Source organism: Brassica oleracea, chromosome C2, assembly GCF_000695525.1.
Source record: "Brassica oleracea var. oleracea cultivar TO1000 chromosome C2, BOL, whole genome shotgun sequence".
Lineage (NCBI taxonomy): Eukaryota > Viridiplantae > Streptophyta > Magnoliopsida > Brassicales > Brassicaceae > Brassica > Brassica oleracea.
Window position 1 is genome coordinate 45899757 of NC_027749.1, and position 18769 is coordinate 45918525.

The 18769-nt window shown below is 35.9% G+C and overlaps 2 protein-coding genes across 2 annotated transcripts; both read right to left on the minus strand.

Moving 5' to 3' along the window:
* Nucleotides 1-1278, minus strand: LOC106326662 (F-box protein At3g28330-like). The gene is given in 3 exon segments (XM_013764577.1): nucleotides 1-669; nucleotides 672-1179; nucleotides 1181-1278. Coding segments are annotated over 3 exon segments (1275 nt in total).
* Nucleotides 1279-4807: 3529 nt separating this feature from the next.
* LOC106322837 (ABC transporter B family member 15-like) lies at nucleotides 4808-10739 on the minus strand. The gene is made up of 7 exons (XM_013760982.1): nucleotides 10292-10739; nucleotides 9917-9971; nucleotides 9638-9816; nucleotides 8904-9361; nucleotides 7914-8454; nucleotides 6759-7655; nucleotides 4808-6673 (listed from the first exon to the last, which is right to left on the minus strand). Exons 1-7 carry the CDS (start codon nucleotides 10526-10528, stop codon nucleotides 5303-5305), a joined length of 3738 nt encoding a protein of 1245 aa, XP_013616436.1. The 5' UTR covers nucleotides 10529-10739; the 3' UTR covers nucleotides 4808-5302.
* Nucleotides 10740-18769: the final 8030 nt, after the last annotated feature.

The following is an 18769-nucleotide window of genomic DNA, read 5'->3' on the forward strand; positions in this document are numbered from 1 at the left end:
TTAGTTCGGGAAAGGATGCAGCCACCTCGGGAAAACGAACGAGGAATAATATGATTCCTTTATGTAATCTATCTCTCTCGGACCACCAACGGAACTCAGAACGCGACCGTCGCTGCTACGTTCCAACTCTTCGTGGACCATAAATTCCCCAATGTGTAAGTTTATAGACAACAAATCTTGGCCCTCCATGTTTCCCCTCCAAAAGTACACTAGTTTATCATCAAAAGGATTCATCCCCAACGGAATATAATCAAAACCAGCCGTTACAATATCAGTAGAGATTTCAGATACTAGTTGCCATCCTTCGCTCTTTAGCCTCCATACACACAGCTTATCAACTTCGGCTACAGAGACTATGTTAATATACATGAGAAACCCTTGACAAGTTGTGCAAGCTCTTGTGAATTTAGTTGTTTTGTCTAAGTCAGGGAAAGGTGTAACACGACATCGATCAGAACCCTTGTCGCCACTAGGGTAGAAATCGAAGGATACAAGAAAATCTTTATACTCCGGATTGTGAGCGAGCCAGTGAAGCTTTCCGTTCAAGCTAATGGGGTTGTTAAATTCCTGAGCGATGAAAGTGAAAGGAAAACTAACAGTTTCAAGACTCCACGAGCCGGTCTCAGATGAATATATCAAGAAACTAGTAAAGTTCTTCTTCTTCTCTAACCCAAAACGACTTCGTAACCCAAAACGACTTCGTCCTCAGTTCGAGTCACAATCCCCAATATCCAAAAACGTTCCATTACATGATTATGAGGCAGGATCTCTACGCATTGCCTTGAGACAGAATTAGCCACGTAGAAAGATTGGTTCGTCACTACGTAAATCAATATCAATCCAACATCGGTGTAAGCCACGACTCTACCTTCTCGGTTCTCGAACTTTTCGGCTAGAAAAGACGAGATGTAAGAACCGAGAGAACGGGTAAGACACCAGTTGTCGGATCCGTAGTGAGCCATGGTTTCTGTCTCGCAACCTCTACACATGAACGACCATGAAGAACAATACGAGTTTTGGTACATAGACAGATAAAGATCGCGGCAAAAAGGAGACTCAACGAGTGATTTCCATTGCTTGCAAACCAGTTTGAAAGCGATTATGCTCGTTAGTGGTAACTTGGCTAGTATAATAGCATACAGATCCTCTAGCAGCGATTCCGTTCCACTGATCTTTGGTCTTTGTCAATTGGATAGGGATTGGTGGCAATCTCGATAACATAATCGCCCATTGTTCTTCTGTGAGCAAATCCATCTCCCTATCGTTTGGTTTCTCCATCAAATGGGATTAGGGTTTTTTTTTGTGTGTATACGGATAAAGTTTATTTAAGTTGTACAAAGTTATAATCATGTATATATATATTGTCGGAATTGGGCTTATAAATCATTAAATCTCAAATGTGCAATGGGCTTCAGATTTAGGGGATTTAGGGGGTCTACACTTGTGAGCTGCTTATTAAACAAATAAGGTAAAGGATTAGATTTTTGGGAAAGTAGATTTCCTATAAACTAGGTCAACTGGTTTTTCCACACCTTTTCAATTCTCTACATAAAAACCAAAAACCAGATTTGTTAGGTTTTTGGGAGAAAGTAACGTTCGGATTTTCAATATTTATTTTCCTTTTTTTAATTCTGCTATTTTATCAGCTATTAACAAAATATTTTTAAGATCTTTTAATATTAATAGAAATTTAATATAAATCTCTTTTATATATGTTTTAAAAATTAAATTATTTTCCAGAGATAAACTCTAATCATTTAAATTTTTTATAGATTACTTATTTTATATTATTAAAATAATCTATATATTTATTATCTTAATAAAATAATTTCAAGTTTTTAAAAATCTGAAATCTACATTAAAAATAAAAATAAAAACTCGAAACAGTTATAATACGAAAATAATTTCTTCTTTTCTCATGTGTCTATGAGACCACACTGCATTAGAAATTGGCTTGCCCGCTAACGCTGCTCTAAATGATTGATACCATTGCCGGACAGCTTTGCACTCCTCAAGTCAACGAACTTCAAATCTGCAAACCACCACCAGTAATAGAAGACTAAACTTTGAGAACTCCGATGTTGTTCTTCCAAACCTACAATTTAGACCAAGGATACGACCACCATTGCGAACCAAGTGACCCAACAATGGTGTTGGGATGACATATCCAAGCATGAGGCTCCTTCGACGAACCAACCCTCCCATGACCCACATGAGATTGAGAAACACCGCCTCACGCTAAACCCGAGAACCGAACCTAGCTCCAAAAGCAACGTCGAAGATACGCCAACGTGGGAGAGCCGGTGAGCACCTCCGAGGTAACAGAGAGGAAGAAACCTCCATAAATGAACAAGTGATGCAGAACAAACATCAAAAGCGGCGAGGACAGAGATGGAAAAACCAGAGCAACCGCCGGAGGAGACCAAGGAACAGGTCATAGACGGCCCGCCTTGACTCCAAGATCGGCAGCAGCACACGAACAACACGATGGCAGTAGCTACTACACAGCAGCGAACACAACCATGGTCATGCCTCCGGAGAAACTCCGAAGCCCGACAAAACCGGCTAGAGAAGGAGGTCCCTGCTACTCGATGACGAGTAGACTAAATCACCGACGACGCCGGAAAACTCCTCACCAACCCGAAGCAAGACACCAGGCCACCGGATCTTGAGAGAGCAGTCATACACACACGACCACGCGCTCCCACCACAACAGGAAAAAAAGATCTAGAAAATTGAAAACCTAGATCTACTCCACGCTGCAACCCCAAAAGCCGATTTCACCGCCAGTACACCGAAGAATCAACCTCGTCTTGACACCACCACTCCGCCAAGCTTAACCGAAGGTCACCCACCAAGGTAGAGATTCATTTGTTCCTGCTCAGCTTCATTGTCAACAGGGCCAGAGACATATCAGCGGCTGGGATGGAGTAGCGAAGAAACAAGAGAAGAAAAGAGGAAGAGAAAAGATGCCTCCGGCGGCGGAAGGCCACCGAAAGAAAGGTAGGGATTTGGGAGAGTTTAGAGAGAAAAAGTTTTAATGAAAGAGAGAGTTTTTTACTAAAAGCATTTTTTAAACTTGTAAAATTAAATAAATTATTTTTATTTAAATTTTACATGTTTTGTTAATAATCTATTGGTATTAATTACTAAAATTGTTTTTATATATTTAAAAATTTTAATTTTTTTTAAATTAACTTATAAGTTCAAATTTTACAAAATAACAGATAAAAATAAAATATCAATCAAATTCTAGAAAAACCAAAAATCTAAAGAAAAATCAAAATTCAGACTTCAAAAAACAAAAACAAAATAAAAATAAAAATCACCATTCATGTTTTTCGAGAAAATAAATCTATTGCAAATCAAAAATCAAAATTTTATAAACAAAAATTAAAAAATTAACAATATTTAAAAGCTAGTACATAAACAATCGAAGCCTAAGACTACTCGGTGATAATCACAAAGATCCAACAAAGAGAATAGGCAGATAAACAAAACTACAAGAGACGTCTTGAACAAAATCAAGAACTTATAGAGCAAAGAAAACGTAAATCCTCTTTGTCTTTCTGTATCTACTTTGAAAATAAAGAAAAAACTATTTACTAACAAAAAAAAAAGAATATATGGAATTAAGTTGGAAAAAAATCAAATGAACCAAAGAATTTATAACTGTTGATTGTATTGAAGATACCGTCTATGTGACTTGTGTAGGTCATGAGGAGCCCACATATAATCAACTGGACAAGGCTTACCAATTACCATTATCAAGCCTTACCCATGGCTTCCCTTTCCCACTCCAGTGTATCAAACTGACCAGACCAGGATGCAACTACTCACGACATTTATAGAGAAAGTAGCAGTCACCAAGTTTCAAGACTGCTTCATTTTTCAGTTGAAGAAAAACAAGCCTCTGCTTGACTTTTGGGATTCCCTTGCTTATTGTTTGTTGGGGTTGGTACAACACGATGCTCCTGCGAAGAAGCAGCTGGAGGTGTTCACTCTTATTCTCACTTGCGGTGTATAATTTTCCATGTTCCATAAGAGTTTTTCGTATGAGCAACTTTTTTATTTTTATTATGAGCAACTTAATTATATGAAGAAAGTTGCAAGTAGTATAGTATATAAACTCTTGTTCCACATTTCTTCAATGAAATATTATGAAAAAGGTTCTCATGATTTTGAAATATTTATAATAAATATATAAAAATTCATATATTTTAAAGTTGAGAAACTAGTTAAGAGCTCCCATTGGTTTTATCGACATTCCTCTTTTCTCTAGCTTCTCTCTAGCTTCTTCTGAAAGTTTCCTAAAGTGAAGTTGTTTTCCGGTGGCCGGTGGTCTTGTACCGCCGGTTACCAGTCTTTTTGTTTTTATTTTGTTGTAATATAGTTCCTTCGCTAGGCGATCTGATCTTCCGCTTTGTCGGATTAACTTCTTCGCAAGGCGAGTTTTTTGTTGTGCTTTTCAACTCAAATCAGAGCTTTGCTTCAAGTTTCTTCCCTTTATCTCTGTTATTGAGTTGATGTATAAAAGTTCTTACTTTGCTATCCACCTGATTTTCAATATCATCCCGTTTTGAATACTAGAGAAATACTTTTATTCACCGATTACTCTGAATTCTAAATAAGAGAATCAGTCTTCGTTATTTAATTTAGCCAGCTTTAGTGCTAAACGAAGCTTCTCTGGCGGTTAGAAGGATGAGTTTTGATGGAGAACATAAATCATATGTTTGAAGAGGATTCAGATAAGCTGGCGCTTTGTAGCGGTCCGGCAAAAATCTTTCTTCTACTTGATTTATCTTTCTTTGGGCTTAAATTTCGGTGAATCAAGGTTTATTTCCTCTAAGTGTTCGCGGCTTTAGGTGGAAAGGCTTACAAGTTTGGTATCGGAATTGAGATATTGCGACGGACGGCGGCAAAAAGATGGCCTAGAGAGACGATTTTTGGAGATAGCAGCGGCGGAAAGGATTCTCGGAGGTTGAACTCATCGCTTTACGTATGAACGACACGTATCACACAACATTGTTCTCGTGAAGCTTCTGTTTCGGCCGGGTGTTCAAGGGATAAGACAAATTGTCATTGGGCTTTCTTTTTGCTTTGTTTATATTGTTAAACATGACTGGGTCTCTTGACTGATACCATGTAAGCCCATTTGGGCAATATTAATGAAATCTTATTGTCGACAAAAAAAAAAAAAAAGTTAAGAGCTCCCATTGGAGTTACTCTTATGTTGTTATCATACAAGCCAAATTTAAACACATTTGTTTCAATGTTTGAATTTTTTTTCTACAGCTTTTTATCAACAAGAAGTTCTCTGGAGACTAACCAATGAGAAGTAAACACCTGTGGACCCTTTTGCCAGCAAGGATGAATGGGTCCCATGTTCCACGAGTTTCCCTTTCTCTAGAACAGCTATTGCGTCACAGTTGTGGATAGTACTCAACCTATGTGCAATAACAACGCTCGTCCTCCCAACCATCACGCGCTCGAGCGCGTCTTGTACAACACGCTCCGACTGGCTATCCAAAGCACTCGTGGCTTCATCAAGGAGCAACACTGACGGGTTCTTCAACATCGCTCTAGCAATCGCGATCCTCTGTTTCTGACCACCGGATAACTGTAATCCTCTGTTTCCACAGTATGTGTCGTAGCCGTCCGATAACGCTGTGATGAAATCGTGAGCGTTCGCTGCTCGTGCCGCCTCGATGATCTCTGCTTCGTCGATCTTATCCGACGCTCTTCCGTATATAATGTTCTCTCTTATCGTTCCCGCGAACAACGTTGGCTCTTGGCTAACCAAAGCTATGTGCTGACGTAGCGATCTCAGATTGTACGTTCTTAAATCTCGGCCGTCGATTCTCACAACCCCGTTAACCGGGTCGTAAAACCGTTCGATCAACCCGATTACCGTGGACTTACCCGATCCGCTTGGACCAACTATCGCAGTCGACTTTGCTGCGTCGATATTAATAGAGAAGTCGCTGAATATCGTTACATCCCGTCTAGTTGGATAAGAGAAGCCCACGTTGAGAAACTCGACCCGACCTGTTATTCTTTCCGGTTCATATCCATCTGGATCTTCTGGATCAATGGATGTGTACCGGTCCAACACAGCGAAAACCGACCCGACCGCGTCCGAACCTTTTGCTAGATCAGTTGTCATGCTTCCAGCATCGGCAATAACCCGCCCGGTACTAACCAAGATCATAAACGTTTCGAACAAAGCTTTAGCCGTGATGTACCCACCTTCTATCAATCTACCACCGTACCAAAAGTCCAGAGCCCACATGCATGACGTGAGGCTTTGCGACATGGCTAGCCCAATCCCCGCGAACCACGACTGACGTATGCTTTCTCGCCGCGGGTTTTGTTGGGCCTTTTCTAACATTTTCATGATACGTTCTTGTGATGAAAAGGCTGTGATGGTTCGGACGTTTGAAACAGCCTCCGCAGCTAGTTTACTACTCTCGTCCTGAGCCTTGATTGCTTTTTTCGACATGTTCTTGAGTAGAACAAGTCGAGTGTAGAAGCAAACAATAATCACCGGTTGCACCGCGATCATCACTAGGGCTAACCTCCAAGCAATGACCAAACCCATCGTGCATGCAATGGTTACAGCTGATATTGTTTGTATTAATAACGCCATACGATCACCTACCAACGATCTCACCTATTATAACAAAAAAAGTTATTAGAAAAATATCAAGAAACGTTATGACATTGTTCGTTACTGATCTTGAAATTAGTGTACTTACCACATTAGCATCTTTTACGAGCCTAGTGCAAATGGCACCGCTTGAGTTCTCATCACGATCGAACCAACCGATTTCAAAGGTTAACACCTTAGAGAGCATACGTTCTCGGATACGCTTAGTCAAATATTCGCCCATGCATGCAAAATTGTAATGTTGGCTGATATTGATCAGTAAAGAAAGCACGGCTAAGCCCACAAAAGATAATGCATAGAGCATCGTTTTCTCCTTGATCTCGTCGTGGCTCTTCAAGAAATAAACTGATACCATTGACCCCAAAGAATATGCGTACGCCGGCTGTATGGCACCAAACAAGGTTGCACTTATGCAACCATATAACGCCTGTTTCCATTCCGGTAAATTCATAGCAAAGAGTCTCTTAAACGATGGTAAAGGCGGCTTATCATCTTCAGACAGATTCTTCACAATACTTGAACCTGTAATGGAGTTAGCAGAGCTTGACCGGCTAAGAGTCGAGACTCTTGATCTACTTCTCAAATCTTTGCTAGGATCCGAGACTGTACCCATAATTAGCACATTGACACTCATGTTGACATCTGAGTCATTTTTTTCAATCTGTTGTAAACGGACTAGTGAAGCATATTGACCATCTAAGTTCTCCATTAGCTCATCGTGCGATCCAGTCTCAACACCATGGCCGTTTTGGATCACAGAGATAATGTCAGCATTACGAATGGTGGAGAGACGGTGGGCAATAAGGATAGTTGTACGACCAATTGATGCATTCTCTAAGGCATCTTGGACTACTCTTTCGGATTCAGAGTCCAATGCGCTTGTTGCCTCATCTAGAAGGAGAATTGTTGGTGATTTGATTATTGCACGTGCAATTGCAATCCTCTGCTTTTGTCCTCCTGACATTTGCACTCCTCTCTCCCCAACCTATTTGTTTACACAAAAACAATATCAACCACCCGATAACCAGGACCGGTCCTAGCCTGGATATAACCAAATAAAACAGTAACCTACAGTCTCTGAAATTTATAAGTTATTATACATAACATATGACTTCCAAATTATTAAAAACAATACTTTATTAAAATTTATACTAAATTATTAATAGTACTCATAATCTGAAGACCTGCCATGCCTATAAAACTACAAAAGTATGCAATAAAGTATATAAAATAAGAATCAAACCTGAGTTTCATAGCCATTAGGTAACTCAGAAATGAAATTATGAGCATTAGAGGCCTTAGCAGCTTCCACAACATCATCAAGGGATGCATCTTCCTTACCAAACAATATGTTCTCCTTTATGGACGTGGCAAAAAGTGCAGGCTCTTGGCTAACTAAACCCATTTGCGACCTTAACCACTTCACTTGCAACTTATCAATGGATACACCATCTATAAGAATCTCTCCGGCCACCGGGTTATAAAACCTCTGCAAAAGAGATATCACAGTTGATTTTCCCGACCCGCTTCCTCCAACCAAAGCCACAGTTTTCCCAGACGGAACTCTTAGACAAAAATCGTCAAAGATTGATGTTTCAGGTCTCGATGGATACACAAACTTTACATGCTTAAACTCAACTTCTCCTTTAATGTTCTCCAGCTTTTGCCCTTCCGAATTTTCTGAATCAATCTTGGGAACTTTGTTTATCACTTCTATGATTCGCTCCCCAACTGAAGCCGCTTCAAAGAAGTACTTTAGATTAGACAAACCACCACCAAGTGATCTGAAATATCAACAAAGATACCAAAGATCAACAACATGATACAGTTTCACAAAGACCAACAAATATTTTCTTTTAATGTTTTGTAAGATCAATATCATTATACTTTGCAACTATAATTTTTACCATGAATAGTTGAAAATATAGATTAAAATAATTTATAAATACACATTAAAACTATTAGAACATCTAAGTGATTAGTAATTGGCTAATTCAACGAACTATAAAAAAACTAACAAAAGTTAAATGGTTACTGAAAACAATTAATATTTAAACAAATAGTTCAAAACATTTTAAGATACGTAATAAAGCTAAAATATAGATACAAATAATTTTATAATACTGTATAGGTGTATGATTCTTATAGTGTAACTGCTAAAATCGTTTTGCATATCTCATTGTTTCATGCACAACCCACGTGTGTCACTTTCTAGTTATATATATATACTTACACGCCACCGATGGCAACAGCGGCGGCAACTGCAAACACCGTACCACCTTGAGCACCATGGTACATGACCATCCGGCTTCCATACCAAGACATAAACCCCCACATTGCGAAAGTGATTCCATTGCTTCCAATGGTGATTCCTTTAGCAAGCCCTTGTCTAATCCCTAGCTTCACCGAGCCTTGAAGTGCAGTTGAAAACTTTGATATCGTCTTCCTCTCCCCTGAAAACGCATAGACAGTTCGCACAGAAGAGATGGCCTGCTCAGCTACAAAGCCAGCTTCATTGTACTCTTCACGTATCTTCGTTGAAATACTTATGAGGGCTTGGCCGTACATAAGTCCCGGGATCACTAATAGGACAACGAATGGTAAGCCAACTAAGGCGAGTTTCCATAACAAAATAAAGCCGACTATGTAGCTTCCCATGAACGTTGATGCGCTCACCAAAAAATTCGGTAACTGCACCAAACCGAAATCATAAGAGCATAAAATTGGTGGGAGATTCACAGAGATTCTAACAATTATAACAGTAAAAAAATATTAGCTACTAAAATACTGACAAGTGTTTAGAAAAATTCTCACAAAAATGCTAAAGAGTCTTTCATAGGCTTTCTTTCTTTCTTTTTACTCTTTTTTTTAGTAATAAACTCATTGAGAAACTTAACAATATTGATGTTCTAAAAAATCGGTTTATAAAATAGAAAATGATTAAAATGAAAGATAGAAAAGTGAGACCTTTTCACTAAGCACGTCTTGGATGAGGAAGCTGTCACTAGAGACACTTGTGATAACATCAGAAGTGCTTGTGGCATGAAGATCAAAGTACCCCACATCCTGTCTTAATACTGCTCTTAAATACTTTTCTCTCAGTCTTGCTGTTTGCCTCTCCCCTGTTCTTGTCCAACAATATCCTTCTGTATTGTGTTTTTGGTAATCATTCAAATACTAATTGGTTAATCTAATTTAGGTCAACTCTATTGAAAAGGAAAAGAGACATTATTTAAAAACACTTACCAAGGAAACAGACCACCCAAGATCCACAAGCTACATAAAGCAAAACTACAGAGTTCTGTTGGTTACAAAAAAAAAAAGAATAAACATTAGTCATCTTTCCTTATACAGACACATACAATAAATTTAGAAGTGCATGTGTCATAAACTGAAGTCTAAGTCGTAAGCTGTTTAAAAATGACATGGAGGAGTCAATCTGGTTGTTATATGTTTAACCTACTGTATATCTCATCTACGTGAATTTGTAATTTTCTTGATTTTCTCAAATAAAATATCAACGGATTATAGACATTTCAAGCATTAGAAAAACCCACAAAAAAACTTGTTATCATAAGATCTTATTAGAAAATCAAGTATAAGAGAGAGAATTGAGAGGACCTTGGAGATGTTTTGCATGAAGGTTTCTGTGTTTAAATAGGAACCACCAAGATTGTTCATAAGCTTGCTGGTGATCAGAAGAACAAGAGGCGTTGTGAAGCCATCACCGACGGCTCCTATAAACCCTAATCCCATCAGCAACCAATCTACACAGTCAGCGTGCATGAATATCGATCTTACGCTTCTCAAACTCTTCACCGTCTTCTTCCCAGTCTCTTTCTCCTCTGCTTGACCCATTTTCTCCTTTGTTCCAAAGAGAAAGGAGAGTAAGAGAGCCTAAAACGACCCCTTGACCTAAACGAAACGACCGCAGCTTGTTTCTCTGACTATGTGTTTTCAAGAGGTTCTATGTTCGTGCAGCAATATTAAAACCAGAAACCTGTACTTTCTTTTTGTTTTTCTAATGTTTTTTTTGTTATGTGATGCTTTCTTGTATAGGCTTCATTCACACTTCACTGATCCGATGCGGTAGTAGGCGGATATTTATAGAAACAGAAAGAGAGAGCGAATCCAACTGGCTTCCCGGAACTTCAGCTGTCTTACAGTATTAGACCATGTTTTTTATATTAAACGTTATAACATGTATTTTCGTGATTTATACTAATATCACCGTTGTGTCACCGTCAGTTCGTGACTTCTTTTCGCGAAAACATTGGTTTTAGTGACACGACTTTTAAACTAGTGTGAAGGAAATAGTCAAATAAAATTTCGACTCGAATGTTTTCTTTGAAAGTTCTTAGAGAGAGGTTAGAGAAAAAGTAGAGAGAGGTTTTCGAATTTAAAAAATCTTAACTATATATAAATGATCTTATAATTTAAAAGCTGTTTATCATTTTAAAAATATGTTTGGTTAAAGAAACAGAACATATTTTACTAACTGTTTGATTTATAGGCTAAATTATTGTTCCCTGAATTAGTAACAGAACATAAACATCAGACAAATCAGTTTTTTTATTTTATGAAATCTATCTGAGATCATTTCGAGTACAAAAGTACACTTCGATGTTCTTTGTCAAAAATAAAATAAAACACACTTGGATGTTTTATACTCTTCTTTTTAAAAAAGAAAATCATCTTGACATTTTTTCTTGTTAATAAAAATGTCATTTATAATTTTAATATAATTTATATTTAGTTTAAGCTTAATATCAGTTAAAAAAATGCATTAGTTTTATAAATAATATTATTTATCTCAAACACTATTAATTAAATATATGTATTTATTAAGAATGTAAATATATTTCGATCATTTTTAAATTTGTGTAAAAAATGTTAAAATGTCACTATTAGTTAATTTATACTACGATTGATTCTTTCTTTCAATGTACTACCCTTGAAGTGAAGGAGTAGTAAGTACATGCACGTGATCGAATCCGTCATCTTGCGACATTAAAACCTGCGAGCAATTCCCTATGCGAGTCATGTGCGCGCCTAGCAGCCTTGCCTTGCATGCAGAGCCTTTGCACAACAAAACTCTGCATGTTTATTTATGACTACTATTTTCGCATAATTTATTTATTTATCGTATAATAGAATAAAATAGTACTATAAGGTTTTGCTACATATTTCGAGGTACGATTATAACTGGATAATGTTTTTTTATAGAGTACTAAAACTTAGGAATGTCAAACAAGTTGATCTGTTCCGTACCGCAGCGGACTCGTCTTCGAGCGGGTCACGGCGGGTCAGATCCGCGCGGGCTGCGGTCCTCAAAATGATGAGCAAACCCATACCGTAAAATATGTAAGCCTTTGCAGATCGGTCTGCAGGACATAAAATTACAAACAGACATATGACTCCTGAACGCTTTAAGACATGATTCAGGACGCTTTATCAGTTTCATGACGCATCAGTAAGTGAGTTTAGTCGATGATTGAACTGGATAAGGCAATACCCTTGTTAGTTGAAGATTTTAGTTGGATCAAAACACTAGTTTATTTACTTTTGTTAGACTCCAAACATTTTTAAAATAAACAATACTTTAGTTGTTGAATCCAAATACTCATAAGTTCATAACAAATGCTTTAGTTTTCTAAATCCAAAATTAAATAAAATCAACACCAAATCAAAGATGCGAATCCCAAAAATAGATTAAAAAAAAACACCAATCACACTTCTTGTTCTTCATCTTTATCACCAACAAGCGACAAAAAGATGAAAATTTCTCTTCTTCACCATCAACTTCATCTTCTGCAAATAAGAATAATAGAAGTTAGTTAAAGATATATTGAAACCTAAAACTCCAAAATGTATGATTATGTGAACAAATACATATAGGCAAAACTATGAAGAATTCATGGCGGGAACTAGATCTTCTTCTTCGGTGGAAAGTGAGTTTTCAAACTTTTTATGATGACTCGAAGAAGCTCCATCGGTGCAGATTGAAGGCGCTTGGGAGACCGGAAGCATCATCGACCCTAAAACCACCATCACCAGAGCTACATAACGTCGAATCACTCTCTCTCTCACGAAAGCAGAAATAGGGACTTAGGACTATGGATCTTCAAAATCCCGCAGGTTAAGCTCATCCCGCTTTTGATCCGTCCCGTGAAGCCCGCAATTTTGCGAGCTTACCAATTGGAAGCCCAATCCCGCTCCGCAGCAGACCCGCGGTCCAGGTCTTTGATTGCCATCCATACTAAAACTGGATAATGTTAGCTAGGTATTTAATAAAGTGTGATCTTATATATAGAGCCTAAATAGTTACTGGCTTACTGCTCGTCTGTTACGGTTGGAATACAACAACAACAAACGTACGTTGTTTGCTTTTGCTACATTCTGTATAACTACAGTCAATAATTACAAATGTGAAGTTTTGGTACGTGCGAATATCATGGGAATTGTTTTTACACAATCTGGACATATGATATTGTATAGTTTTTTTTTTTGGTAACATGATATTGTATAGTTAAATAGCTTAACCTAATTTTTTCCAACTTGGGTCAAGATTAATGTGTATTACTATTTACTAAATATGCACCTATTTGATCACTGTTATTTTAAGCGATACATCAGTTTCCCGGATATAATAAGCATCTTGTTGACAACAAAAAAACTCTTATATAAACCAGCGGCGGTAGTCCAGTGGCGCTTGAGGGAATAAACCCAATACGGCGAACTCTGGTTCGAACCCCGCTGGCCACACGGATATGAACTATTGCTTTCGGCTCATTTGAATGCCCAGGAGAGGGTTTATCCGTAGGCTGTACCTCCACCCGGAGGTTAGATCTGTGTCTTTAATAGATCCGGGTTTAACCCTTTTAGTCTACAAAAAAAAAAAAAACTCTTATAAAATAATCCAACACTGGTTCCTCCATTATTTACTTTGATTTCTTGTATGATGTAAATTGATGATCAATATATTTCGTGTATCAAATCCATCCAAATCCTCCATTCAAAGAGCAATATGTATTAGGTCTACATACATCTTTGTAGGATCGTAAATCCTAACATGTAAATCTTATTGTATAAGAGATAATAAGATATATTATGCGGAAAAAAATATATATTATGCGATCATAGATTATGATATTATATCCATCATTGAATCTTTGCATTATATACTGGTGAGAGCTTGCTATCGAAGCAAATATTATGTGATCAGATATTAACCGTCTTCCTTCAGGCGGGGGTCTAACTATTTATGGTAGGCCAGGGCAAATAATCCGGACCCGATGACCCGTACTGAACCCGCACCGATGACCCGTACTGAACCCGCACCGATAAAACCGAGTCGGACCGGGTTCGGATCTTGCAAAAAAACCGAATGGAGCTAATAATTTGGTATAAGGGGTTATGGACCGGTTCGGGTAAAATACCCAGATCCAATCGGGTTTAAAGTATACCCGAACTAAAAACCCTAAGACTCTATCTTTGCTATTTCCCCTCTTTCGATTTAGGATTCGATATGAAGAATATCATAAAAATCTCAACTTTCTCTCTTGAAAAATCTTAATCTCCCTGAATCCCGATACCCAAAATCATTTCCTAACTCTTATCCTCTTCGAATCTACTCTTCAGCAAGTTGTAAACCCTAGAATATTTTCTCTTATATAAGCGTTTGAGATGGAGAAAAAAAAATCCATCAAAAAGTATTTACCTCCTTCTTCAAAGACGTCAATACCACACTCAGAGGTAATCTCCTTCTTCTTTACACTTGATTAAGTGTCTTTGTATTTCAAGTATTTTGGTTTATCGATGATGAAGGCAATGTGAAATCATCGAAGGTGTCTGAGACGGATTTCAGAGAAGCCTCAAATGAGTTATTGGTGTTAACTGAGTTGCCTCTTTCTTTCATAGAATGTACAGGCTGGAAACACTTCTGCAACAAGGTAAAGCATTGTATATTTGCTTTCATTATTTACGCTTTGATATTGTTACTTCATGTTTTGATCTGGATGAACACAATAGGTTCATTGTTACGAGATACTACTTCACGTTTTGTACTTGTACCAAGAAATATAAACTTTGTAAGCAGGGACGTATGCATAATCAACATTACAACTCTGTTTTTTCATACAAATACAAGTTTAAATTAGTACTTTCCGGTAACATATAGGTATTTGGATATCCGATACCCGATTTAAACCTGAAACCCGAACATTAAATGTTCAACCGGGTTTAGGATGTATTACCAAACCCGACCCGAATTCGAACCGAGACCGACCCGAACTTTTATAATACCGAATGGGGCTGATTTTCATAAACCCGAAAACTCGAAACCCGATTAGAACCGAACCGAACCCGAATGGTCACCCGATTGCCCACGCCTAATTTCTGGTTGCCGGGTACCCAAACACGCATTCCTGGGAATATTTAGGAGATTTTACCCGTTATACTACTACTATCAAAGTTTCTTCCAAGGATTTTCCCATATATAATTACGTAATAAAAATTCAACTATAATAAATTAAAATATATAGTTTTGAAAAATATATATTTAGTTGGTAACTAAGAATATATATATTTAGCTAATATATATGTATACTAGCTATTTTGCCCGCACATGCGGGCATAATCATTTTATAGTTATTATTAAATAATCTATCGTTATAAACATGAAAATTCATATACAAAATGATATATTAGTTGATTGATATTTAGTTATAAATCCTTATGTTTTCGGTCTTTAATTATTTATGATTATAATGTATTCAGAGATAACAAATAAAATATAAAAGTATCTTTTAACCATACAATATATTCATTATATAAATATTAGGTTAATGTAAATTATATAATAAATGAACTTAATTATCCATTAAGGATATCGACGACTCTAACCGTTCTAATGTTTAATGTGAAAAAGTCATTTCATAAATAATATATAGATGCTTACATAAAAATATATATAAACGATAAGATACTAAAATACTATATATGGTTATATGGTTAATTGGTTATATTTTATTAAAATTTCCTATGAATATTTGGACTGCGTCTCTAACTTTTTTATTTTTCTATTCTACTTCCATAAAAAAATATTTTATTAAATAGGATGAGTTCGGAGAGTACCATCCGTTGTTAATATATGCTGGTATAGAATAAAATATGTTTACCAGCAAAAATCACATCGGAAGTTAAGAAAAACTTAATTAATACATAAAAGGTTAAGGGCAATTCACTAATTACTGATTAATTTTAAGTTGGAAATTTATGATAAGCTTGAATCTAATATGGTATCAGAGTCCATTTCTCACCTATTAATATAACCATTTCAACCGGTAATAAATATCCTACTAAACCCTCGCGACCAGATATAAGTGTCCTAAAATTTCATGAATTTTTGGTCGATAAGAGCCATAATTTTGAAGAGGGGTATTAAAGATGAAGTATCTCACATCCAAAGTTTAAAAAAACCTTAAGTAATATATAAAAGATTATGGGCAATCCACTTATCACCGATTGGTTTTAAGTTGAAACACAATAAAACCAAATTGTTGTGCTTAATAACCACTATCCCAACGCATTGTTGGTATCTTCATAAAAGTTTGAAATATACATATACGATGTTCTCATACAATGAATATTCGCGTTTGGTCGTTTGAGAGACTGGTGTTAGTTAACTTAGGATCTCAGGATATAAGCTCGTAAAGAGTCCAAATTTGATTTCTCTGCCGAACAACCGATTTATGCGTGAATAACTTCTATCATGTCTTAACGTTTACTCACTTTTGTATGTCGAACATCTATGAAAATACCAAACGGAAGAATTCTTAACAAGTTTCTTTAAACGATCTCTAGTTTATTAGCTTGATTTTTTTTGAATTAACCACAGTGTCTGGCGAGAGGTCAACCGACTATTCTATAGACTTCAAAAGTGCAATGTTAAATTATCTGGTGACTAACGTGGATCGAACGGTGTGTTCACCGTATTAAGATTACCCTTCAAGTGCCATTAGCTTGACTTTTACCAAGTACAATGCATTCCCAGTGTGAAAGAAAAATATAACATGTACGATGTGGGAATATGTGGAACCCACTAGTATGTTTAGAGGTCGTAGTTTTTCTTTTGTCATCAACTTAACAGATTCAAACAAACTCTGCAAAACAAACTGGTAATTTCACATTCGTATAGACATCCAAGGACGGTTGCTACTTTACACTGCGTGCGAGACTATCCACCCTTGAATTATGCGCGGATATACCAGTTTAGAACTTGATTGTTTCACTGTGCATTTTGTGCTAATTGAAAATTTAATACTTTAATTGTATATAGTTCAAGTATTGACATATACACAATAGTACAATAATGTATATATATGTGTATAACATCACAGATAATTACCTTAACTAATTCACTGAGAGATCTAAATTCGAACAATACCATCACGGTTGTTGTAACAAACTCCTCGAACTCTGGCCATATGCGCAATATCCTCAATAGAGAAGTTTCAGTTAGGTATTAAAGATACAAAATGTCTATTTTAGTTTGATCTTAGTTCGTTATCAAAAAGAAAAAAAAAATGATCCTAGATAACATATAAGAGCACTCGCATCCATTAGTATATCAAATAAAATATCTCATAAATAAAATACTAAGAAAATTAATTTTATTTAATTTTACTAATGATCTATATTATTAAAACAGAAGAAGTAAAAAATCTACATACAAAAAATAATAGGATTATTACATTTATTTAACTTATTATAATTTTACCTACAATTAACTTAGTTATTATTAACTATACACCATAGCCTAAATATTATATAAATATTAAAAATTATATATCTAGAAAGATATTATTAATTATCTTTTCTAAGATTACATTTAATAATAGTTAGCTACTATTAATATTTAATGACATAAAGAAAATTTATGAGTATAGTTTTACGGTTTATTCCCAAAAACATGTAAAATATTGATCAAATAAAAAAACTAAATGAACAAAACATAAAACACACTTTAATTTAGGCTTGGGCGTTCAGGTACCCGTTGGGATACGGATTTGGCTGGTATTTTGAATTTCGGTTCTAAAAGTCTCATTCTAGTAAATTTGTAAATACAAATCGGGTTCGGATATAACAAATCGGTTTTGGTTCTAATTTGTATCACATCCTAAAACCTATAAATAACCATATATCATTCGGATTTGAGTTATATTAGTTTTGTTCCAATATATCCAAAGTTAAATCCAAAATTTGAAGCAAAACATAAGAATTAAATACTTATTTATATATATAATTGGGCATTTAAGGTACTTATTTAAAAAAAATTAAATACTTAGTTTCGATATCATTTCAAAATAAATATATAATTGAATATTTGAAGTAAATATTTATATTTGTGATTAATTTGGACATTTGACTGATTTTTCAGATTTTTTGGGCTTTTTTTTGTTTTTCGGGTTAATTGTTTAGGTTTGCCAAAATAATACTTTGGGTTCGGATATGTTTTGTACCGCACTACAAGATACATTCTGGTTTTTACATTCATACCGGGTACGAATCAGATATTTTTGGTTTGAGTTAAGTTTGGACTTCGGGTTACGGATTTTATATCCATGCATACATTAAATAGAGAAAAATGTGATTATACAAACACTACAAGAAAACAGCGTCATACTGAGGGAAAAAATCGTCAGTATGTCGTCGGGATAACGCTATTCCGACGACATACCGACGAAAAAAGTCCTCGGAAATAACTCCTCGGAAATTCATCTTTCCTCGGAAATCCCTCGGAAATTTCCGACGGAATTCCGAGGAAATGAATTTCCTCGGAATATTCCGAGGACTTTTTTCGTCGGAAATTCCTCGGAATATTCCGAGGAAGATGTCGTCGGAATATTCCGAGGGATACACTTCCTCGGAATATTTCCAAAATTAAAAAAAAAATTATAAATTTATTTTTTTAAATTGAAATTCGAAAATATAAAATTAAAATTGAAATAGAAAATATATTTAAAATACAAAAAATAATAAAATAGTTTTTATAAATAAAAAAATGTTTTATAAATACAAAATTAGTTTTAATAAATA